This window comes from Peromyscus maniculatus, chromosome 1 (assembly GCF_049852395.1).
Source record: "Peromyscus maniculatus bairdii isolate BWxNUB_F1_BW_parent chromosome 1, HU_Pman_BW_mat_3.1, whole genome shotgun sequence".
In the NCBI taxonomy this organism is placed as follows: domain Eukaryota; kingdom Metazoa; phylum Chordata; class Mammalia; order Rodentia; family Cricetidae; genus Peromyscus; species Peromyscus maniculatus.
In genome coordinates, this window is record NC_134852.1 from 33,423,928 (window position 1) to 33,450,155 (window position 26,228).

A 26,228-nucleotide genomic window follows, 5' to 3' on the forward strand; every position below is an offset into this window, starting at 1 on the left:
GAGCCAAGGTGATCTACACAGCCTGGCTTGCCATCTCCCACAGGTACCCCTAGAATTCAAAATATAATTGTCATAGACTTACAAGATTGCTTCTTCACCATACCTCCTCACCCTATAGATCATCAGCCTTTCACTTTTAGCTTGCCTTCTAACCCTGACACAATGGAAGTCAAAAGCTGACATGCAGAGCAGGAAATTTATTGAGCTGAGTTCCTCATCATATATACAGGTTAACTATCAGAACTGTTAATGACAGTTTCCTCACAGTCCCCCAAACCAATCATAATATATATGTACATATATATTGCAATACATTTATTGTGCAGGTGATATTATATTTATATCAAACTATAAAACTTATGATTCTGTGAGACTGCAACTGTTCCCTGAAACAGAGCCCACCAGCACCCGATCAGACTAAGAAGTGAGTATCCTAAGAAGTCTTTATCCTCATACTCGAACATCCCAGCCCCTAGGCTTTGGACCCAGGGTCACAACCCTGTGCCCCAACACCACTACCCATTGCAGTCCCAGTTACAGGCCAGTTGGCAGGCAGACCTCCAGCAGACAAGTCAGATTACCACCAACCCCCATCAGACCCTGTAACCCAAAAGTCCCACCTCCCCCAAATCCCACCCACCCTCCAAGACTGCAACTGTTCCCTCAGACAGAGCCTGCCAGCACCCGATTGGACTAAGAGGTGAGTCTTAGTCAAAGGTGGGGCCTGGGGTCACAACCCTGAGCCCCCACACCACCACCCATTGCAGTACCAGTCTAAAGCCAATAGGCAGACCTCCTGTAGACAGGTCAGATTACCACCAACCCCCATCAGACCTTGTAACCCAAAAGTCTCACCTCCCCCAAATCCCACCCACCCTCCGAGACTGCAGCTGTTCCCTGAGACAGCCCGCCAGCACCCGATTGGACTAAGAGGTGAGTCTTTATCCTCATACCAAAACACACCAGCCACAAGCCCTACTCTGTACTGGTATCATTTCCTTAGTTATGATAAGAATTAAGCTAGGTATGAAACCTTAGACTCACAAATATAAAATAGATAGGATATCTTGTTTAATTTTGCCAAATATAAATAGACTAGATGTTATAAATAGACTAGATATTGTAACTGTAATTCTTGCTTGATAATTGTTTTGTTATATGTAATTTTACAATGTTAAAGTTAAAACCTTCCTTTTGGGAAAATAAAGGGGGAAGTGCTGTGGATGATTGATTGCTAGATAAAATGCTTCTTGGCCAGTAGCCAGGCAGGAAGTATACTCGGGACTAACAGAGAGGATAACTGAGAGAACAGGAAGGCAGAGGGAGACACTGCCAGCTACTGCCATGACAAGCAGCATGTGAAGATGCCAGTAAGCCATGAGCCACATGGCAAGGTATAGATTTATAGAAAAGGATTAACTTAAGATATAAGAACAGTTAACAAGAAGCCTGAGCTACTAGGCCAAACAGTTTAAATAATATAAGTGTCTGTGTGTTTATTTTATAAGTGGGCTGTCAGACTGGTGGAACTTTCAAGACCGGGAGAGAAATCTCTCCAGCTATAAACTTCAAAGACAGAAACTACCTCAGAATAAAAGGCTGGGAAAAGACTTTCCAATCAAATGGATTTAAGAAGCAAGCTGGTGTAGCTATCTAATAAAATAGACTTCAAACTAAAATCAATCAAAGAGATCGGGAAGGACATTACATATTTATCACAGGGAAAATCTGACAAGATGAAGTCTCAATTCTGAATATTTATGCTCCAAATACAAGGGCACCCACATTTGTAAAATAAACATTACTAAAGCTTAAATCACACATCAAACCCCATACACTAGTAGTGGGAGACTTCAACACCTCACTCTCACCAATGGACAGGTCTGCCAGACAGAAACTTAACAGAGAAATAAGGAAATTAACAGACATTATATCTCAAATGGAAGAGATATCTATAGAATATTCCACCCTAACACAAGAGAATATACCTTCTTCTCAGCACCCATGGAACCTTCTCTAAAACTGACCACATGCTTGGTCACAAAGCAAATCTCAACAGATACAAGAATTGAAAGATGTTGATCCTGTATCTTATCAGACCACCATGGCTTAAAGTTATATTTGAACAACAACAAAAAATTAGTGTCTACAATCTCATGGAAACTGAATAATGCTCAAGTGAATCACCAATGGGCCAAGGAGGAAACAAAAAGAATTAAAGACTTCCTAGAATTCAATGAAAATGAATGTACAACATACCCAAACTTATGGACACTATGAAAGCAGTGCTAAGAGGAAAATTCATAGTACTAAATGCCCACATAAAGAAGTTGGAGAAATCTCACACTAGTGATTTAACAGCACACCTGAAAGCTCTAGAACAAAAAGAAGCAAAGCCTTGCCCACAGTCAGGACAAATCTCTGTCACCCACCAGTCCCACAGCCACTCAGACCCAACCAAGTAAACACACAGACTTACATTGCTTACAAACTGTATGGCCGTGGCAGGCTTCTTGCTAACTGTTCTTATAGCTTAAATTAATCCATTTCCATAAATCTATACCTTGCCACGTGGCTTGTGGTTTACCGGTGTCTTCACATGCAGCTTGTCATGGTGGTGACTGGCAGTTTCTCTGACTCAGCCTTCCACTTCCCAGAATTCTTCTCCTTCTTGTCCCGCCTATACTTCCTCCTGCCTGGCCACTGGCCAATCAGTGTTTTATTGATTGACAAATCAGAGCAACAGATTTGACATACAGTCCATCCCACAACACACATGGGAGGAATAGATGCCGGCAAATAATCAAATCGAGGGCTGAAATCAATAAAATGGAAACAAAGAGAACAATACAAAGAATCAATAAAACAAAGAGTTGGTTCTTTGAGAATATCAACAAGATAGACAAGCCCTTGTACAAAGTAATCAAAAGGTTAAGAGAGAGCATCCTTATAAACAAAATCAGAAATGAAAAGGGATACATAACAACAAACAATGAGGAAATCTAGAGAATCATCAGGTCTTACTTCAAAAACCTGTAGTCCAAATAATTGGAAAATTTAAAAGAAATGGACAATTTTCTCCATAGGTACCATATACCGAATTAAATCAAGACCAGACAAGCAATTTAAATAGACCTATAACCTTTAAAGAAATAGAAACAGTCATTAAAATCTTCCAACCAGAAAAAGTCCAGGACCAGATGATTTCAGCACAGAATTCTACAAGATTTTCAAATAAGTGCTAATACCAATACTCTTCAAATTGTTCCACATGGTGGAAACAGAAGGAATATTGTCAAACTCTTTTTATGAGGCTATAGTTACCCTTGATACACAAAGATGCAACAAAGAAAGAGAATTGCAGACCAATCTCCCTCATAAACATTGATACAAAAATACTCAATAAAACACTGGCAAACTGAATTCAAGAACACAGCAAAAAAAAATTATCCACCATGATCAAGTAGACTTCATTCCAGATGCAAGGATGGTTCAACATAAAAAATCTGTCAATGTAATCCACCACATAAACAAACTGAAAGAAAAATCCACATGATCATCTCATTAGATGCTGAAAAAGCCATTGATAAAATCCAAAACCCCTTATGGCAAAGGTTTTGAAAAGATCAGAAATACAAGGAACATTCCTAAACTTAATAAAGGCAATTTACAGCAAGCCAACACCTACGATCAAATTAAATGGAGAGAAACTCAAAGCGATTCCACTAAAATCAGGAAGAAGACAAGGCTGGCCACTCTCACCATATTTATACAATATAGTACTCAAAGTTCTAGCTAGAACAATAAGAAAAAAGAAGATCAAGGGGATACAAATTGGAGAGGAAGAAATCAAACTTTCCCTATTTGCAGAAGATACCATATTATACAAAAGTGACCCTGAAATTTCTACCAGAAAACTCCTACAGCTGATAAACACCTTCCCACCTTGCTTGGGAAGACTAATTGGGTGAGCTGAAGTGTCAGGATCTTAGCAAGTGTTCTTTCCACCTCACTGTGTTTCTAGGTTCTGTCTCCCTTTCCTTCCAATCTCCAGATTCCATCAATTTCTTCCAAGCAATCATGTGAAGCTATGGCAAGGTGAGACAGGGAGTGCTACACAGAGACATTGGGATAGACAATGAATTGAAGGTGCCCAATTATGGGGTGCTAAACATATCTGTAGATGACATGAACTTGTTCATAGAAAATCCTTAATATTCTACAGAAAGTTCTCAGAACTAAATGAGCAAAACTAGTAAATTTGTTGGCTAATGAAATGAACAAGCACAAGCGAGCCATATTTCTGTATACTACTATTGACCATGAGCAATTGGATTTTCGTTTTTTCCTGACAAAAGTGGAGCTTGGACATAGGGCCTCATGCGTGCCTGGCAAGTGTTCAGCCCCTGAGCAATAGTCCCAGCCTTAACAGTGAACAATTGGAAAGGAAATGAAGAAAGTATTTATTTATGAAAGCACCCAAAAGAATAAAATACTTAGAATTAGCCGGGAGGTGGTGGTGCACGCCTTTAATCCCAGCACTTGGGAGGCAGAGCCAGGCGGATCTTTGTGAGTTCGAGGCCAGCCTGGGCTACAGATCGAGATCCAGGAAAGGTGCAAAGCTACATAGAGAAACCCTGTCTCAAAAAACCAAAAAAAAAAAACTTAGAATTAACTCCACCAAGGAGATAAAAGACTTGCACTCAGAAAACTACCAAATAAGAGATGATGAAAGAAGACAAGAAATGACAGCCATTGGGGTTGATGGGTTGGAAGACTTAATCTCATTATTATTCTTGTTCTGCAGTACTGGGATTGAACCCAGGGCTTTGTGCATGGTAAGCAATGCACTACCACTGAACTGTACTCTAAGCTCTGCCTTCTATTCTTTTATTTAGAAACAGGATGTCACTAAATTAATCAGGCTGGCCTTGAATTGGTTGTGGTAGGCACTCTTAGAACTTGATACTCTTGCCTCAACTTCTTGAGTGGCTGGATTTATAGGCATGAGCCAGCTTGCCTGAAAGACTTGTTTTAATAAATGAGAATATCCCTGAATGTAGTCTATCAGTTCTATGCACATCAGATCCAAACCCCAGTGGCATTTTGCACAGAAATAGCAAAGTCTATTCTAGCTGTCCTGAAACTCACTATATAGATCAAGCTGGCCTCAAACTCCCAGAGTTCCACCTATCTCTGCTCCCAAGAGCTGGGGTTAGAGGCAAGCACCACCCTACCTGGCTTTAGAAGTATCTTGGAAAAAACAAGAATAAAATTGCAGGGCATCCTACATGATTTCATAATTTTAGTACAAAGCTGCAACAATCAAAATAGTCTATTGCTGACATAAAGGCAGACATACAGATCAGTGAAATAGAATTGGGAACCCCAGAATTGCTCATGCACACTGTCCATGAATAAATTAAAGATTAGCTAACATTATCAATATCTGTGTTTATGGGGCACAGTTTTGCAAATATATTATAATGTATGTCTTATATGAGCAGTTGGCATATCCAGCATTTCATCTGTCACTTTTTATGTTTGTTAAAAACATTCATTTCTGCTAGCACTTTTGAATTAATTGGTGTGAAACAGAGTTGTCCTATTGAATTACAGAAATTGGAAGGCATTCTTGCTGTTCTTTTGACCCTCTGTGACCAGATGAGTTTTGATTAGGCTGCTAAGACTGCACAATGTTGGAAGAATAAACAGTTAAGCAAGGGATGTTTGGAAGATGTGATATCCAGGTAAAAGAATGAAGTTAAGCCTTCACCTAACAACATATACAAATAAACTCTACATGGATCAAAGACCTAAAATGGATCAGAGCTGAAAGTCATCAGACTTTTAAGAGACAGGATTAGAGCACCTTGTAATTAGATTTCAAATGTTTTCTTTGTTATGATTACAGATGCATCATATGGGCCTTTTGGCTGCTTATATACCACTTGCATGTTTTGTACATGAGGAAGACAGAAGAGGGTGTTGATTTCCTGGGAACTTGAGTTAGAGACAGTAATAAGATGTCATGTGGGTGCTGGGAATTGAACTCCTGTCCTTTGAAGAGGTTTTGGGCTCTTAAATATTGAGCTATATCTCTAGTCTCATAAACTACACACACACACACACACACACACACACACACACACACACACACACACACACACACACAGTTACCAGAAAAAAGAGCGTTGTGCAAGGAGGTCATGCTGTCAATGTTAGCATGAAGATAAGAAACTCAGTAACTGGGCCACAAAGATGGCTCAGTTGGGAAGAGTGCCTGCTGTAGCTACACCCCCAACTGTCACACAGAAATAAATGCACAAACAAATGTGGGCCAGTGAAATGGCTTAGCAGATAAAGAGCTGGTTCACCCACCTAAGTTCAATACCCTGTCCCTGGAGAACTGGCATCCACAAACTGTCCCCTGAACCCCACACATTGGTGTGGGACATGCATACAAAATGAAAATATGCAAATGTAGTAAAAAAGTCATTATAGGCCCTTTCTTCTATGGATTTTATATTTATGGATCAAAACCAAGGAAACAAACTACTTGGAAAAGCATGTCTACATTGAAAAATGTATTGTTTCCTCCTGTCTTGTCCTGTACTCAACACAATAAGACCAGTGTCTATGCAGTATTTATACTAGGTATTGAAAATAATCTAAAGAAGTTTTGAATGTGTGTGCGGGGATGGTTGTGGTGGTGTACAGGAACATGAATATTTTATTACATTCTGAGGGTTGACTGTGTGTCTCTGACTCAGACACTAAACTCTTAATCACTTTGCATTTGTATTTGCTATATTGACATTTATTGTTATTATTGACAGGATCTCACAATGTAATCTGGGCTAACCTGGTATTTCTTTTTTTTTATACAGAGATTTTCTATTCATTTTACATATCAACCACAGATTCCCCTGTCCTGACTCCTCCCACCCCAAAGCGTTCCCCTCCAATCCACCTCCAATTCCCACCTCCTCCAAGGCAAGGTCTCCTATGGGGAGTCAGCAGAGCCTGGTCCATTCAGTTGAGTGGCCTTGTACTTCTATGCCTCCTGTTTTGTGCTCTCTCTTTTTTGAGTAGGGTCTCACTATGTAGCTCTGGCTAACCTGAAACTGGCTACAAAGACCATAGTGGTTGGGAACTCATAGAGATCCAACTTTCTCTGCCTCTGGTGTGCTGGGGTTAATGGCATGCAGAATGGTGCTAAGCTTCCTTGATGTGTTATCATGAGATTAACATGCATCCATCACCAAGCTGACTGTATTTGTAACTTGAACCATGTTTTTCCCCCTGTGACTTTTACCCATTCTGCACTCTGATGATAAAGAAACTGCCCCCATCCCCAACACTATGGAGTAAGAGGGGAACAGAGGTCACTCACCTATTATGTCCAGCTGGATGGGGTCACTTTTCATGGAACCGAGTGGATTAGATACATGACAGTGATAGTCCCCGGAATCCTCCTTCCTAGCAGGGATTATTTCGAGGGTTCTGTTGTTCTGGGCCAGTCGCATCCTATTCATGTTATTCATACTCTGGCCTTTGACGAACCACTGAATGGAGTTATCATTGTCATTTGTCGGGCAATTCAGGAACACAGAGACAAGGTCGTTGCCTATGATTTGGTTGACTTGGATGCAGGGTTTAGTCACTGGATCTGTGGATAAAAAAAGGATATGGCCAGCTGAGAGTCAGTCACCCTCAGAGATCTCAGACTGCTCCCAGGATCCATAGAATGAAGTGGCCCTCTGCAAGATCACATCGTTGGGTTGAAGATGTGGTCTGCAAGAAGAGAGCTCAATCTTACTCCATCAAGATCACTCACAGTGACACTGACTCAGGGTATTTGTATAGATTCCAAACTGGAAGCCTCTTCAACCCACCTGTCCAGAAATCTCATGGTGGGGGGAATGTATTTTCCAATAATTTTTGTGGGAATTCTTGCTCCCACTTTCTGTGAGTGTTAACAGTCAGGTCCCTCTTTTATGGAATAGCGTTATGTTTACTTTTAATTAAATAATTTGTCATGGGGTTAAGATGGCCCAGCTAATCTTAAAGGTGTTAAAGGCTCTACCTCAGGACAAGGAGAAATCCCTGACTGAAGGATTTCTGTTTGTAGAAAAAATTGTATTTCCTGCCCCACGGATATGAATTAAATACTACAGAGAAGAAGTGAATAATCACAGTTCCTACCACAGCCTGCCACTCTAATGCTCAGTACTGATAATTTTTGAGACAGGGTCTCAGAGTACAGTCCTAGATTGCTTGAATCTTGCTATGTAGACCAGGCTGGCCTCAAACTCACACTGTCTACCTGTTCTCCCTACTCAGTGCTGGCATCAAGGTATGTGCCACCACACTCAGCTGACATTGGTTTTTTGAACCTTGAGAAGAGTAAGCAAAAGATCATCATCAACTGTCAGTGACATGGTTTGCCCTGTCTCAGAACATGGCCCCCAGACACCTTCTTCACCCACACTTTCCATCCCATGGAGTCAGAGCTGAGACAAACACCCCATCAATGAGAGAGGAGCAGAGCTGGGAGCAGAGATCCAGTCCCCATCTGTGGGGAATATTCTCCTCCAACTTGAGAATAAGAAGGTGAGCACAGTTGAAAGTCCTCGGTGTTCCTTGTAGGTCATGGAGGTCATAAAATGAAAATGGAGAGGACAGGAAAGCTTGTGTTAGGTAGAGAAAGAAATCATGACTTTGAGGCTCTCCTAACCATGCAAAGTCCCTCACAAAACCAAAGGCTTTCCAAGACTCAGAGAAGCTCCTCCTTACATTGCAAGCTCAATCCCTATCAGCCAGAAATCAGAGAACCAGGAAGCCATTAGACACAGGGATGGAGCAGGAGGCTTGCGGGAAGACTGAATTTTGATCTCATAGACATGGGCTGGAAATTAAAAGTTTCTGCACCTTCCCAGAAAGCCAAAAGACTCCACTCCAAACCTGGTGCTGATATTTCAGAGATCCACTTACTAAAGACTGTAATGTTCTTGACTGTGGTCTTACTGAGGACAGTGACAGTTATATGCGAGGCAGGTATAAGATCCACTATTATTAGTATTGATGTTGGGAATATAGAACTCTTGGGAGGATGACTGGAGCTCTCCATTGACAAACCAAGAGTACTGTGCAGGTGGGTTAGCATCTGAGTAGCAGGAGATGTAAGGTTTGTCCTTCAATGGAAATGAATATTTGAGGGGGACATGATCAGGATATCTGAACCATATGGAGTAAACAGAATGAATTCACCTGTGATGTCAGCAGAGGGAAGGGGAAATCATGTTCTTTAGAAGGACATAGTATCTCTTTGAGCTGTGCTTTAACCTTAGTTGAGCAGGTCCTACCCAGAGCTAGGGTGTAGATTAGCAGAAGAGTACTCATTCAGCATGCACAAGCCCTGATCTATCTCAAGCACAACACCCAAACTTCCCAAATGCACACTCTTGTGTACACTGAGCCTGAGCCTGACATGAACCCTGTCTCCATCACCCTGAGCCTCGCTAGGCAGAAGTCTCTGGAGCCCATTTAAGCTCAATGCTGGGCCTTTCTTCATGAGCTTGGGCTGGGCCAGGATGCCCTGGCAGCCTAGGTATCTATATGGCATGTCTATGTCACAAACGCAAGGGGACTGGGACTGAGTATGGTAGCTCTAGCCCTCTCTATTTAGGCAGTTGGGGCCAGGATGAAACAAAATATTTAAAGTAGTGTTAAGAGTGAATGGGTCCTTGGGGAGTCCCTCACTGGGTTCCAGGTTCACATTCATAAGGTCCTGTGTCAGTCCTCACAACACTGAGTAAAGTGAGAGTCCTGTTGTCCTCGGACAGTTTCAGCCTGTCCTCTTCTGAGAGGCTTTGATCATTTATCCTCCACAGGTAGGCTGTATTCTGAGTCCTAGGCTCACACATTAATGCTACTGAGTCCTCACCATCAGTGGGATTGGCTTTGTTGGTTTTGATATTGGGCTTGGGTAGTGGTGCTGTGCTGACCACAGAGGGATGCTTGCCCTGTGTGGTACTCTGATTCTTGCAAAGGCTTCTTACAACCAAAGAAAGTCTCTTAACTTCCAGCCATCCAGATCCTTAATGAATCAGGCAGGCTAGGCTCAGTGTGCTGGGCTCTGCTGACTCCCCATCAAAGACCTGGATTTGGGGGATGTGGGGATGCAGGGTGTCTTGAGAAAGAGGGCTGGAGGGTAGGAGGAGGGACGAGGGCAGATGTGTGGATAGTATGTGGAATGATTCAAAGATTTCTTAATAAAGAAAAATTAAAAAAAAGAAAAAGAACATTAAAAACAAAAAGAAAGACAAAGAAGTATCAGGCAGGAAGCAAATTACAGGTAGATGGAGTGGCTGAGTGCTTAGAGATAATGGGGACTCCTGTGCTGTGTATGGGAGAAGAAAAGACTTTCTCATGAGTGAACTGAGCTGCAGTGTTTGGTGATGATCAGACTCAAGACTTGGAATCAGAGACCTCATTTTATCTCCTGGTCCTCGGGGACCCATTGCCTGCCTTGAGACACAAGGTGTGATTCCCTCCAGCTACACTGACCTTCCCTGCTGAGTATAAACCAAAGCGTTCCAAGACTTTGCTGTTCAGGGCTGTCCTACAGATAGGTTATGATTAGTCTTCCAATTGAGCTTCCCTGAGAAACCTGACAGCCTGTGAGAGATCTCACACAGCTCAGGATCTGGCTGACATTTAGGTCCAGCTGGGCCACAGGTGGTCCATTCTTCTCAGGTGTTTGATGTTGATTGACATGAATCAGGGAGTCCTGATTCCACAAAATGATCTAGAAGAGTGAAGGTCACTTAGTACCATTTCCAATGTGGGGAGGCTGGAGATGTGGCTGTGGACAGAAAGCTTGTGCAATTCACAACCTATGTGACCCTGACTCAGTGACTATGTTTCCTGTCTCAGTTTCCCTATAATAGGACACATAGTAAATGATCATTTCCATGCCTGAAAGTTAACCTTAAATGTGAACAACAACCTGACCTTCCACCAAGCAGTGTCTATTAACTGTTTGCCTGCAGGAAATAATCCCTAGGCGGGACCATGAGAGGCAAGGAGCTGCCATTTGTACACTTTTTCTTCTTTTAGGGCTCTTGACCTTCCTGGGAGGTCTCAGAAGACCGTCAGAAGATCTGGCTGATCGCCTTTCCTACCTTCCACATATGCTGAGCACACTGAGTCTCAGGAGGAGATGCCCAGGTGGCCTACCTCAGACATGGCTCTCAGAGGCTGACTGTCAGCAGGCTCCCAGTCTACAATCCATCATTTTCCCCTGTCAGCTCCAACAGGAGATCAAATTCCAACCCAGTCTACAAGCTTTTTGGGATTCCTGGTCCAGTCGGGCATGGAATTCTTGAGCAAAGCTATTGGCGGGGGGTCATCTCTCTGTGAGACTCTCATGGTTTCCTCAGCCAGGCCCTGCCTGAGTCCTGAAGGATCTTCCTCAAAGCCATGGTCATGATGAGCACCTAAGACCCTGGGCAGAGTCTAACATGCCTGAGCTCAGTTACCTCACCGCCTCTTCCCCGAGGGTGAATTCAAGTGAGGCATCCTGATTTATTAGCAATACTTTTTCTCTTTACTAAATGTTTTTATCACAATGTGGGGACCATAACACAGAGCCATCCAGGAATGACAACCCTATATGTAAGGTCTGATTAGTTCCACCCATGACCCAGAGGTTACAGAGAATTACTTACAGTATACATGAAACTCCACGCTGCCTACAACTATCTGACGATCCCGTTTCCACAATTTCATCTTGTAAATTCCTGAATTCTCCTTATTGACATTCTTGATGACTATGGAGCAATTGCCCTGCATGGCCACTTTATCTTGGAATCCCCTGCCAGGTCTAGGAGTGCCATATTCATCAGTGCTGCCCAACATGTGCCTTTCAAATTTTTCTTTCTCGTACCAGTTACAGAGTAAATGGTCCGGTTTATTTATGATACTTAGTAAAACGTTAGTCCCTACAGCAGCATTAGGTGGAACTGCTACAAGACTGAGTTGCTGGGCAGCTGTCGGAGAGGTCCAGTAGGTTAAAAGAGAGACTAAGAGGGAAGAGAGAAAAAAAATCTATCAATATTAGGACCTTTGCTTTTGGTGGAAATTTGAAATGTGAGTGTCTAACTCTTAGCCTTGGTGTTTGTGGCCTGTTGAGGGGAAGTCATCAGCATCACCCCCATTCATCAGTATCCCTGTTTCTTTTCACTTTATGAAACTGGCTTCATAGTGTCCACACAGCTCACCCCTCACTGCCCTCAGATCCCTACTCATACTCAGAATCTATGGTGAGTGTAGGCATGTCTTGTCTGACCTCCTCCTCTAAAAGACTCTGTGCCTTCATTTTCTGAGCTGTCCCTGCTCTGTTTTCTCTGAAGTGCTTGTCAACCCCTGGGACCACCTTCTAGATTTCCTTGCTGCTCTGTCTTCCTGCCAAATAGTAGCAGGGCTTTGTGAGGAGGACTAGTTTGATTTTGGTTTAAACCTCTCTACTTCAAACAGGCTCAGATACCTGTGAGCAAATGAGTGCCCCAGAGCCTGGGGTTTATTTGCAGATTTCTCAGGGTCCTACATAATGATGTTGTTTACTCGCCCACTTTGAGTTTTACTTGGAGAGTCACCCTGATGGAGTTGTCAACTTGAGTCTTCAGGATACAGTGGCCAGTGCTGATAAATCTACAATGGGGAGCAAATGAGTTTTTCCTCCTCCAATTTCTGATTCCCATCCACTATGAGCTTCCTGATGGTCTCAGGCTCTTTCCCTCTCCCAGAAGACCCATCCAGTCTATGAACTGTCCAACTCTCTACTCCCGAGGAATGTCTCCTCACCTGTGAGCAGGAGTCCTCTCCAGGAGACCTGTTCTTTGTGGAGAGAGGCTGAGGTGAGTTCCATGGTCTCTGCTGTGGGCTAGGCTCTTGTTCTGGAGAGGAGGTTTGTCTCTGAAGCTGCTGCCAAGCTGGGCTCCTCTGGTGTCTGCTCTGATTTTATTCCCAGACCTCAGCCTCCTCCCAGAGGAGGGGACTAAATGGAGTCAGATGGGCTAGGGGTGGAGGCTGTGTGTGAATATTGTTCTGTTCTTCTGTGAATACTGCCTCCCATCCTTCTATTCCTTTGTTGTTCAGTGTTCTAGAATATACTCTGAGCCAAAATGCTGAAAACTGTCCCGAGAGAACAGCAGCTCACCCCAGAGCCTTGTCCCTGAACTTCCTATAGCCAAGATTGTATTTCCTTGAGACCCCAAAACCTAGCGGAGCCCAATCTGCCCTGTGATCTCAATGCTCAGGGAAGGTGGGATTTCTTCTCAGCAGAGAGTGGCAGTCTACTCTAGGGGCAGGAAAAAGTCCAGTGATGCCTGTGGAGGGCCCAGACCTGTCATCACTAGTGTCACCAGTCAGGTGTCTGATGAAGGAATACATGTTATCTCAGGGGTTCATATTCTGCTCTGCAGGAGGAGGTGACCTGTGTGTCCTAGGAAGAGGACCCTGTGCTCCAGCTTTCTATGTAGGCCACCAGGGAGACTCCTCCATCCCCAGCTTCTTTTGCTGGCTGAATGGGATTCAGGTCTGCCCATGCCCTCCTCGACCTTCTGGATTGCCTTTGCTCTCCTTGGTGATTGCCCTGAGATCTTCCTGTCTTTCCTCATGGATGATGAGAGGAGGGAGGGGACCACATAGGGTCTCCTTGTAGAGTGGGGGTCTTGGAGACACAGGAAATGATTATGTGACGGAGCTCCAGGTCTGTTGGAACTGGGATGGAAACAAGGCTTCAAGATAGGTTGTCACCTCAAGGAGAGTTTTCCCTGTTGAATATGTGGTTTATTGTCGCCCCCTGTTGTTCTTGAGGAGACCTGCAGCTCATGTTTGGGCTATTGCAAGGATGGTACCCAAGCTGCAATTGCTGGAATGAAGCTGAGTACCAAGTTTCCCAGGAAGGTCCCAGTGAGCAGCAGCCTTTGAAGATCTATGGAGATTTTTGCTGGAGACCATAATAGCTGAGGTGAGATTCACTGCGATTTTGATGTACAGTTCCAGAAAGACTGATGATGTTGAGCCCCCTTTCCATGTGTTTTTATTAGATTTTTTTTTTGTATATCTTATTCAGGGCAGGAATATCCAAGTCCTTTGCTATCTCTAAAATCGTTTTATTATGACTTTAAATTTTAAAGCAAAGTACATTCATTCACTAACAATAAGACATTCTAGACTTACAACTTAAAACGAAAACCAAACCAAGCACTGCAAACTTTTTTGTTATTATTTTTTTCTTTTATTTTACATACCAACCACAGTTTCCCCTCCTTCCTCACTTCCAATTCCCTCCCCCACCTCCCATCCTCCCTCCCATCCGTCCTCTCCTCTTCCATTCAGAAATGGACAGGACTCCCATGGCAATGAACAAAGCATCACATGTCAAGTTGAAGCAGGACTTAGTTCCTCCCCCATGCTTCAAGGCTTCACAAGGCATCCTAGCATGGGGAATATGTTCCAAAGAGCCAGCTGAAGCACCAGGAACACCTGATCCCACTGTTACAGGCATCACAAACAGACAGAGCTACACAACTGTCACCCACATGCAGAGGGCCTAGGTTGGTCCCATGACAGCCCCCTAGCGATTGGTCCAGAGTCTGTGAGATCCCACTAGCTTGTTTCAGTTGTCTCTGTGGGTTTTCACATCATGATCTTGACCTCCCCTGCTCATACAATTCCTCCTCCCTCTCTTCAACTGGACTCCTGGAGCTTGGCCCAGCCCTTGACTGTGGATCTCTGCTTCTCTTTCCATCATTTACTAGATGCAGGCTCTCTGATGACAACTAGGGTAGTCACCACTCTGATTACAGGAGAAGGCCAGTTCAGGCTCCCTCTCCACTATTACTAGTGTTTTAGCTGGGATCATCATTGTGGATTCCTGGAAGTTTCCTTTGCACCAGGTTTCTCTTTATCCCCCATATGGCCCCTTTATCAAGATATCTCTTTCATTACCCCTCCATCCGATCCCAGCTGAAACAATCTGATCACTCATTCTCCCATCCCTCCACCCCTTTCCTTCTTTCCCACCGCCCCCACTCCCAGTTTGCCCAGGAGATCTCATATATTTCCCCTTCCCAGGGAAATACATGTGCCCCTCTTATGATCCTTTTTGTTACCTAGCTTCTCTGGGCCTGTGGATAGCAACCTGATTATCCTGTGCTTTAAATCTAATATCCACTTATGAGTAAATAAATACCATGTTTGTGTTTGAGGGTCTGGGTTACCACACTCAGGATGATTTTTTTCTAGCTCCATTCATTTGCCTGCAAGTTTCATGATGCCATTCTTTATTATTGTTGAGCACTTTTTGTGTAAATGTACCACATTTTCTTTATCCATTCTTTGGTTGAGGAGCATCAAGGTTGTTTCCAGGTTATGGCTATCACAAAAAATAATGCTTCTATGAACATAGTTGAGCAAGTGTGTTGTGTTGATTGAGCTTCCTTTGGGTATATGTCCAAAATTGGTATCTCTGGGTATTCAGGTAGATTGATTCCCATGTTTCTGAGAAACCCTCATACTGATTTCCAAAGTGGTTGTACAATTTTGTACTCCTACCAGCAGTGGTGGAGTGTTCCCCTTACTCCACATCCTCTACAATATGGGCTGTCATCAGTGTTTTTCATTTTAGCCATTTGGAGAGGTGGAAGATGGTATCTCAGAGTTGTTTTGATAGGCATTTCCCTGATGGCTAAGGATTTTGAACATTTCCTTAAGTGTTTCTTGACCATTTGAGATTCTTCTGTTCAGAAATCTCTGTTAAGATCTGTACCTCATTTTTAAGTTGGATTATTTGAAATTTTGATGTCTAGTTTCTTTAGTTCTTTATATCTTTTGGAGTGTAGGGCCCTGGCTCCCATTTTGGGTAGCTTTTATCTTGCTTGCTAACCTTAACCTTGATGTCCTCCCTATGCTAATTCCCTGCCAGTTTCCACCCTCCTGATTGCTTAAGGGAAGTTCCTTGTTTGTGTATCCTGCATAGTGAGCGTTAATACCTTAGATGCAGGATTATAAAACATTGGTAGCAAACTTCTGCCATCCGGGGTTCTCCCATTGTGCTGTAATCCTGTTTTTAAGGCCTCAGCCCTACCTCAATAAATGGCATTCGGCATTCTGCTGAGGCAAATGACCCACTGTCTTCTGTCTCTGTTTTTTGATCCACAGCCCCTTGCTTGGAAATGGTGAACAGGTGGTTGTAGTGCTGGTGTTACAGCTACAAGTGGAGGTCCTACTGAGATCCAAGAAAGAAGGGAAGTGCTGATGCATACCTCAAGGTAAGGCTGGTCAGCATTTTAAAGAAATTACCATCCATTTCTCCCATTCATGAATATTTATTGCAAGTGTAAGGACTCATTTGGTCCTGCTCACATAACCTTTATGTGGGCCATATTGGAGCTCATACTCAACTGCCTAGACCACTAAGCAAAGGTAATCAGAGGGCTGATGCCATTACTCTTATGGTTGTCACATTAGTTTGTTCTGCCTTTGAAAAGGCTACTCATTTGCATCAACGTTATCATCTTAATGCTGGATCTCTCCGTCATCATACAGTCATAACCTGGGAACAAGCCATCCAGATAGTTACATCATGTCCTATTTGTGCTGAATTTTTACCTGTTCCTCATTTGGGAGTTAATCCCCAAGGACTTTTACCTAATCATGTGTGGCAGATGGACGCCACACACGTGCCTTCTTTTGGAAAACTACAATATGTGCATGCATCTATCAATACATATTCCTCTCTAATTTTTGCTTCTGCCCATTCAGGGGAAAAGGTTAAAGATGTAACAAATCATTGTCTTCATGCTTTTGCTTATATGGGAGTGCCAAAATGCATAAAGACTGATAATGGTCCCTCCTACAGCAGTACGGGATTTTCAAAGTTCTGCCAAGATTTTTCTATTGTTAATAAGACTGGTATTCCCTATAATCCTCAAGGACAGGCAGGCTATAGTAGAACGCTGCCATCATACCTTAAAAACATATTTTGCTAAAGTAAAAAGGGGGAGCTAGGGGATCATCTCTCCTCTCCATATTCTATTCTTTCCCTTGCTTTATATATTTAAAATTTTTTATCGGTGGATTCTGCTGGAGTATCCACTGCAGATAAGCACTGTAGGGCTCCTGTTGCAAATCCATCCTCTGGTGCAATGGAAGGATCTTTCTACTGGCACGTGGAGGGGACCCCATGTGGTGTTGGTGTGGGCCTGGGGTTCTGTTTGTGTCTTTCCTCAGAACAATGAAGTTCCTCTTTGGGTTCCTGAGCACTGTGTGCACCCTGTGGCTACTGCCAAATCCCAGCATGGCAGAGACCTATTGGGCCTTCGTGAAAAACTCTCCCCCTCTGATGCCAATGGGGATTGGGAGCCCAATATGGCCAGCCTTGGCAAGCACTAATGTAAGCCTAGGAACTGTAGCCCTGCAGTTGGATTCTTCAGAAGGTAATGTAGGGGAACTGCTTTTTCAAGTATGTCTGAGAACATGTCACCCAGACACTTTGGAGATTAGGGATAACCCTGAAGATCACTGCCAGCTAAGCCTTTTCATTTTTTGCAACCCTCTTAAAGCTGGTGTAGTACCTACTTTTCAGGAGTGGCTCTGTGCAATATTTATTTGCCTCCATAAATTCATTTAGCCCCCTTTGAAGATACCTTAAAATTTGTGAGCCTGAATGTAGCCATTATGAGACCAATAGTTCTTCTCCTTGTGTGCTGTCTGGTTTTTTTTTTAATGGTTCTTAGTTGTTCTTTTGCAGAGCTGCCAGCTTAAGTCATGCTGGAATCAATAAAAATGGGCCTTAGTGGTTCATGTTCCTGGGGTTGTGTCCATGCCAGTGATTGCCCACATACGCCAGAAGAGAATTTGACATTGTTGCTGCTGTTGTTCCTGTGATAGCAGTAGCTGCCACTGCTGCTACTGTTTCTGGGATTGCCGTTTCATAATTGGTTACTACAGCTAGCACAATGGAGACCATGGCAGGAAAGGTAGCTACCACAGTTAATCACTCTTTCATTCTATTGGGCATGATAAATTCAATTCAGTAGTTATATACATTTCGATTGGCTTTGAAAGTTGTAAATCTATAAACTCAAGTTCCATTTGCTTTTGGGATACCATCTTCCGAGGACTCCATTTGGCAGTAAGGCTCATTTAGGAAGGGAATGGCTCAATTGCCTTTAGCCTACTAGCTATGGGTGGGTTAGGACTTCTGTTGGTCTTTTCTGTGTCAAACACACTGATTGCAAGCCCAGTGCCACTTTGAGATCTTTGGTAGCTGTAAACTCTGGAGCTCACACACAGTTGAGCCTTTATAATAATGAATATTCAGAGATGGATAATGCCTGGGGGGCACTCATCAACCTAAGACAGAGTGCCTGTGTGGCCTGGGCAGGTGTCTCCATGACAGGTAAGGTGACCTGCTGACGTCCCATGCATCTAAGTAAAAAGCTCACTTTTTAGTAAAACGGGACCTGAAGGACCCTGGCCCCTGTTTTGGGTAGCGGTTGCCTTGCTTGCTGATCTTGACCTTGATGTCCTCCCTATGCTAATTCCCTGCCGGTTTCCACCCTCATGAATCCTTAAGGGAAGTTCCTTGTTTGTCTATCCTGCATATTGGGTGTTAACTGCTTAGATGCAAGATTGTAAAACATTGGTAGCAAACTTCTGCCCTCCGATGTTCTCCCATTGTGCTGTAGGCCTGTATTTAAGGACTCTTCCCTCCTTCAATAAACGGCATTCAGCATTCTGCTGAGGCTAATGACCTGCTGTCTTTTGTCTCTGTTTTTTGATCCTCGGGCCCTCTCTTGGACATGGTGGTGGTAGTGTGGGCATTACTGCTACATAAGAAGAGATCAGCCCTCTGTCAGAAGTGGGGTTCGTACAGATCTTTTCACACACTGTAGGCTGCTGTTTTGTCTTATTGACCATGTGCTTTGCCTTACAGAATCTTTTCACTTTCAGGATGTCCCATTTATTAATTGTCGATCTCAGTATCTGTACTACCCGTGTTATATTCAGGGTGTTGTCTCCTGTGCCAATGCATTCAAGGCTACTTCCTACTTTCTCTTCTATCAGGTTCAGTGTCACTGGTTTTATGTTGAGGTCTTTGATCCACTTGGATTTGAGTATTGTGCAGGGAGATAGATATAAATGTATTTCCATTCTTCTACATGTGAACATCCAGTTATGCCAGCATCATTTGTTGAGATAGACAGCTGGATATTATGGAGCCATTTTCTCAATTGGTGTTCTCTCTTCTCACATGACTCTAGCCTGTGTCAAGCTGACATAAAATTATCCAGCACACATACTAAATATGACTAAACTAAAAGTCAATATTGATCACAAAATCAACTTTAGCACTTTATATGAAATTCTTCTAGAATTTAAAAGCAAATTAATTTTCCACATTGGAAAATCTTTTAAAATATTTTTATGTCCTTTAAAAATTCTTTAAAAAAAAATTGTGTTCTTTTGCTTCTCAGAAAGCCTAAAGAGGTAAACCAGTTCTCTATTCCTTCTTCCTTTTTCAAGATTTCAAAAGTAGGGTTGAGAGAGTTCATTTTTTGTCCTAAGTATCTTTCTTTTTCTTCAAAGAGTGAAGAGAATTGCAGACACTTGCTTTAAAACACATTTAAAATTCATTATTTGATACAAGCTCACATACATATACATATAAATGTATCTTTGTCATATACAATCCCATTACTCTTTCATCACTTCCCAGTTCTGCTGAACTCTTCTTCCTAAAATGCTCCACTCCTACATGTTTCATGTATGCATATGCAATTTATTATACCTGTGTGTGTGTGTGTGTGTGTGTGTGTGTGTGTGTGTGTGTGTGTATGAGTGTGGGTGTGCACCACAGTATGCAGAGGTCAGATGGTAACTTTCAGGAGCTGGTCCTCTCTTTCCATCCTTACATGAATTCTGGAGGTTAATCTCAGGTCATCAGGCATGTGCAGCAAGTGCTTTTAGTAGGCACCCATGTCACTGGGCCTCCATCTTTGTCTGTGTGTTCAACACTGTGTTATTTAGGGTTTCTTACATGAGCACGGATGGTGAGGTGGTTAATTTCCACACACACTGATCAAGAGACACCTGTGTAGTTCCTATAGTATAGGAAATTAAGCACTGAAGAAAATAATTTCCCCTCCCTCAGTGGCCACCAAGTACCAATGGGTTCTGAGGAAGGGGTGTGGCCTCTTGAGCCCCTATCTGGTCCATAGTGTGCTGTTGATGGGCCAGGCTTTACACAGGTCTTGTGCTGCTGTAATTTCATGAGATTATGGCCATAAACATGAACTTCCTGTGAAGTCTCCTAAACCCATCAGAAGAGTTGGCTTTCATCCTGGCACCTGTCCACTGAGACTCAGGAGAAGGAGATGCCCGGGTGATCTACCTAACTGCAGAGGTCCTGGCAGTGTACAGCTGGTTCCACACTATATGGGTCTTGGACAGTCAGTGAAGCCTTGTTTCCTGTCATCTCTAACAGGAAGTCAAATTCTAGCCCTGGATACAAGCTCTCTATGGTCACCTGGAATTGAAACGGGAGCAGAGGTCTGTAGCCAGGCCTTCCCCGATTCTCAACTCATTGTGATGAAGCTATAGATCTCCCAGAGAGGCTCTTCTTGACTCCCACAGGATCTTTCTGAGGGCCATGATGGTGGGGGAACCCCAAGGGTCTGGCTGAAGATAGTCCCCCTTTTGAGTTACCGTTCCACAGGTCCTGCTCTCACTGGATAGATTCTCATGGGGGTTCTGATCTTTGCAGTTTGTCTCCTAAGTGTCTGGAGTCTGTGGCACCTGGAAAAAGTCTAATCATGATTAAAATATTTATTCCTTAGCTGCTAGAAGGAGAGCAATCTCTGAGCTAAACTAGAGCTGCCGTGAGAAGGGAGGTCAGGGAAGGATTTTTAAAGACGAAAACCAGAAGACCTTCAGTATCTACTCAAGAAAGCAAACAGCAGTATGTTCTGTCAAGTTAAGTCATTCATTCATAACAAGCAGATGGTCACAGCTGTACATTTTGGGGAGGGGGTCACTGAGACAGGGTTTCTGGGAACTTATCTTCCAGGGGCTGGAGTTAGAGGCAAATGGCTAGTGGGTACCAAGATGATTGCCTAGCATAAAATTGAGTTTCTTTAGCCACCATAACACTAAATGGTCAAACTCCAACATGGGAATTCAATGCAAGGAGGAATTGGTGTCCAAGCTGTCAGTCGTGTGTGAGGTGGAATTAATCCCACCTTCTTCCAGAGGTCACAGATAGTCATTCTTCTTGGGGTACATGGAGCTTGTGGATGACGTTCTGCAGCAGCATGCATTACAGAATATTGTTTCTCTCCCATTGTGTGCAGGTCCTGGATTAATTGAATGAGTGGTTTTTAATAATATTCAATTTCTTATCTGATTTAATAATTTAACAATATAATTTATATATTATTAAATATATAATATAATTATTATACATTATATATTATAATATAATTTAATAATTTAATTTAATAATATTCAATTTAATTTAATAATATTCAATTTCTTATCTGATGCCTAGAATTTTCCCTTTGTACCAGTAAAAAGCATACACATCTCTCTCTGACTGTGGACAAATAAAAGCATGTTCTTCCCTTCGGCAACATCAGTGGCATTGATTAGTAAGGAGCAGGGCAGCAGTGGGAGAGGTCTGTTAAAAGTGAAACTAACAGTGACAAAAGAGAAACCCATTGTGGCAGTTTCAGTGTAGTTGGAACCCATAAGCTCACAGGGAATGGCAGTGTTAGTAGGCGTGGCTTTGTTGGAGTAGGTGTGGCATTGTTGGAGGAAGTGTGTCACTGTGGAGGCAGGCTTTTGGGGAGTCTCATATATGCTCAAACCATGCCCAGTATCTCAGACCACATCTTGTTGACTGCAAATCATGATGTAGGACACTCATCTCCTTCTCCATCACCATGTCTACTTGAATTCACTGTGTCTGATCATAACGATAATGGACTAAACCCCTGAAAATGTAAACCACCCCAAGTAAGTGCTTTTTCTTGGGAAGAATTGCTATGGTCAGTGTCTCTTCACAGCAATAGAAACCCTAACTAAGACAGCAATCAACATCAGGGCCTTTATATTTGTAAGAAAGATGGGCTTCTGCCTCAGTGTCCCTCAATAGACTGTGACTTGAGATTTATGAACCAAATAAACACTTTGCTCACCAAGTTGCTTTTGGTTATGGTCTTTATCACAACAAAAGAGAGAAAATGAAGACGCTCCCTCTCTACACCAATTCCTGTTCAGGGAGAGCTTGTTGCTGAACCTCTGTCCCTCTGTGTCATCATCTCCTTTGATGCCCCAACTAGAAGCCCTGTGTCCCCTCTCAGGCTCTTGTCCTCCCTAGGAGACCCAGCCAGTCTCTGTGCTTCCTTCTTCCCACCTTCTCAGGAAATGCTCCCCTCTCCTGTGAGTAGGAGCCCCTGCCAAGGGACCACCAAGGGACACACCCGTGCACGATGGGGTTGTAAGGAATTGCAATTCTCTCTGTCTGTGGAGAAGAGCATCAACTCCAGCATGGCTCCCACACCCTGCTGCTCTTGTGTCAGCTTTGTTGTCCTTCCTGGAAGCCGAGCTTCCTGGCAGGAGGCAGCACCTCCCAGGGTCACTTCAGCTGAGGCCAAGGTCTGTGTCCCTCACCCTGCCCCACCTCTTCCCTCTCAACATGGGCCTTCCATTCCTCTCTCCCATCCCCTTCTCTCTTTATGGTCCAGTCCTCTAGAACACTCTTTGAGTAGAAAGGCTAAACAGGAACCCTTGGCCTGAGAGAACAAAGGTCACCCAAGGACTGCCCTCTTCTATGTCCTGTCCTTGTCCCTGTCCGCACCAGAGGGAGACCCTGTGCTTCCTAAACCCAATGGTGGATTTCCTCTTGTGACACAGAAACACACTGAGCCCATCTGCCCTTTGTTCTCACTGCTCTGGGAAGGTGGGATTTACTCCCAGCAGGAAGGTGACAGAGATGGCTGTGAGGGCTGGAAAGGAACCAACTGAATGATGACAGGGAAGGGAATGGAACCACTGTCACTGGTGTCACCAATCAAGTGTCTGATTCAGGAATTAGAAGTTTCATGTCCTGGGTGTGCAGGAAGGGCTGACCTATGTGTCCTAAAGAGAGGATGTTGACTTCATCATTCTATGAATAGTCTCAGGGAGACTCGCTAACTTCCTGTGTGGGTTGAACTGTGTGTGGCTGTGGTCTGCCCATGTGCCCTTGACCTTATTGGGATGTCATCTGTCTAGGTAACTCCTCTGTGACCACCCTGTGTGGTGGTATTGTGTTCCTCAAAATACTGCGAACGCTAATAAACATATCTGGGGTCAGAGACAGAACATCCACAATATTAAACATAGAACTTAGGCAGTAGTAGTACATGCCTTTAATCATAGCATTTCAGAGGCAGAAATCCATCTGTTCAAGGATACCATCTGTTCAAGGATACAGCCAAGCATGGTGACTCTTGCCTTTAATCCCAGAAAGCAAGTCTTTAATCCCAGGGAGTGATGGTAGAAAGCAGAAAGGTATATAAGGTATGAGGACCAGAAACTAGAAGCATTTGGCTGGTTAAGCTTTCAGGCTTCCAGCAGCAGTTCAGCTGAGATTCATTTGGATGAGGACTCAGAAGCTTCCAGTCTGAGGAAACAGATAAGCTGAAAAATTGGCCAGGCAAGGTTAGATGTGGCTTGTTTTGGTTCTCTGATCTTCCAGCTTCACCCCAATACCTGGCTACAGGTTTGATTTTATTAGTAAGAACTTTTAAGACTCCTGCTACAACCCTGTCTTTCCCTCTGAGTGACACCAGGAGGGAAGGGACTGTCAGGAGGTAAAGTAGCATCCTCAGAGACATGGGAAGAAGATGGAATGTTAGAGTAGGCTTGTGGGGGAAACCTCTAGGTGTTGGGACTGGTTGGAATCAGGTGTCTCAGTTAGCTTTCTATTGCTGTGAGAAACACCATGACCAAAGTAACTTGAGAAGAAGGTTTCTTTTGTCTTACAGTATACAGAAGTATGATGGCAAATCATAACAGAAATTGAAAGAGAGGCCAATGAGGATTGCTACTTGCTGGCTTGTTCAACTTTTTCTTATATCCAATTCAAAACCACCTGCTCAGGGGTGGCATTCCTCATGGTGAACTTAGCACTTCCACATCAATTTTAAATCAAGAAAATATTCCGCAGACTTATCTACAGGATGTGGATATTTCTGCAAATGCCATGGCCCACAGAGTAATGATTAATGTGAGGCAAGGACGAAATCCTGTTCAACAGGAATGAGGAGTCTGTGATGGTTCAGACTTCAAAAGTCTGATTCCAGTCAGATTGTTTAAGACTATTTAAATACAGTACAATTTGGATAAAAAAAAAGTTTCCATGTGCACAAGGAGACACGATTACATAGTAACTTTTCTCAAAGTACATGTCAGTTCTTTTGTGAACCTGGGCTCTGTAGATAGACCATATGTGTTATCTTAAGGACCTAAGACAGTATCTGGTCTCTGTCATACAGAGAGCGCAGTGGTCACCTAGGTTATAAACCATCTCCAGTCCTATATGTGAATACCCTGGGGAGCACCTGGCCATGTAGATAGCACAGAGGTCATCTAGACTATTAACCACTTCTGGTCCTGCTTGTTGGAGGTTGTGGGAGTCAGATATGGCCTGGCAGTACAGATCATTCAGAGATCACCTGGGCTACTGGACACCTCCATTCCCAGCCTTCTGGGCAGAAAGCAGGTAGTAACTACCCAACATGATTAACTTCCCTGGTTTTCCTAGTGCTTCTCAATTTTCTCAGTTGAGGTTCCCTCTTCCTAAATGACCCTGACTTTTGTCAAGTTGACAAAAAACAGAACAAGCACACCAGGTTTTGAGATTGTGTGTCTGAGGGAAAATATTCTTGTGTGTGTCCCAATGTCTTCATCTGGCCTTCACTATGAGATCTGCAGCTCATCTGTGAGGTGTTGCAAGGAGGCTCCAGATGCTGTGGGGGCCTTTATAGCTGTCTGTAAGATGCCCAATGAACCTTTGAATATCTATCTCGCTTTCATTAGAAATGGTTTTGACAGTGGAGATGTCACTGTGATCTTGATATGTATTACCACAATGGTTAAAGATATTCAACTTTTTACTTATATGTTTTTATCCACTATTTGTTGGTCTTCTTTGGAGATATGTCTGTTTTAAACCTTTGCCCACATTATTTCTTTATTTAATTTTTTTGCTGTCTTTTTTAGAACCTTTTATTCTTTTCTCATACATTACAACTCAAGCTCAGTTTCTCCTCCCTACATGCCTCCCCATCCTTCCCCATATTTCCCTTCTCCCTTAGATCAACTCCACCTCTGTTTCCCTTCTAAAAATAAAGGAGGGATCTGGAGAGATGGCTCAGCAGTTAAGAGCACTGGCTATTCTTCCAGAAGATCTGAGTTCATTTAGCAAGAACCACATCACTTCACAGCATTCTGTAATGAGATCTGGCGCCCTCTTCTGGCCTGTGTATGTAATAAATAATCTTTAAAAAAAATAGGAGTAGGAAAGAACAAAGGAGCCGGCTTCCCAGGAACATTCAGCGAAGTGACCTAACAAAATACAAAAGACTGGGCTCGAACCCTCATATCATGGAGGAAAAGTGCCCCAACCACAAGGGACAGAGTCAGACACACCCCACGTCCACTGTTGGGAATCTCACTAGAACACCAAGCTGCAGAACCGTAACATATTCAGAGGACCCAGCTCAGACCCACACAGGGTCCACTTTGTCTCTTTGGTCTCTAGAAACCTTATGAGCCCTGCTTAGTTGTGGGCCCTGTTCTCATGGTGTCCTGGACCCCTCTGGCTCCTACATCCTTCCTCTCTGGCTCTGCCTAGTCTTTGGCTGTGGGTCTCTGCATTTACACATTTTAAAACTAGATTTTGTTTTCTTTTTCTTGATAAGTTGTATTTTACTTTGATGTTCTTCTCTTTCTTCTATCCTCTAACCCTGACACTAGGTGTTTTTGTCGTATCCCCAAACTCCTATGTCCTGCTCATATTTTTGATTAAATTTCTCGACATTTCCTAATGATGCAATTTTCTACTTGGTCTTCCATCCCCTGCTCTCTATTTTCTACTTGGCTGA

General features: G+C 43.3%; 2 protein-coding genes and 1 long non-coding RNA gene across 4 annotated transcripts in view; 1 reads left to right on the forward strand and 2 right to left on the reverse strand.

The window, feature by feature from the left end:
• Positions 1-13,145, reverse strand: part of LOC102906027 (CEA cell adhesion molecule 1) — a 249,585-nt gene extending 236,440 nt beyond the window's left edge. The window contains exon 1 of the mRNA XM_076574172.1: positions 12,871-13,145. Coding sequence (XP_076430287.1) covers positions 12,871-12,934 — 64 coding nt within the window. The 5' untranslated portion in view covers positions 12,935-13,145. The remainder of the gene's footprint in view (positions 1-12,870) is intronic.
• The window catches only part of LOC102903511 (cell adhesion molecule CEACAM1-like), a 179,374-nt gene that overhangs the window by 17,618 nt on the left and 135,528 nt on the right, over positions 1-26,228 (reverse strand). The window contains exon 12 of one of the 2 annotated variants that reach the window (XM_076574112.1): positions 21,088-21,431. The exons of the other annotated variant lie outside the window; for it this stretch is intronic. The gene's annotated coding sequence lies outside the window, so the exon portion shown is untranslated. Of the gene's footprint in view, positions 1-21,087; positions 21,432-26,228 lie in introns of those variants that run through there. 2 annotated transcript variants of the gene reach the window in all.
• LOC143273868 (uncharacterized) overlaps positions 13,204-26,228 on the forward strand; it is an 80,282-nt gene continuing 67,257 nt past the window's right edge. The window contains exons 1-2 of the long non-coding RNA XR_013052104.1: positions 13,204-14,038; positions 16,234-16,343. This is a non-coding gene — a long non-coding RNA (uncharacterized LOC143273868). The remainder of the gene's footprint in view (positions 14,039-16,233; positions 16,344-26,228) is intronic.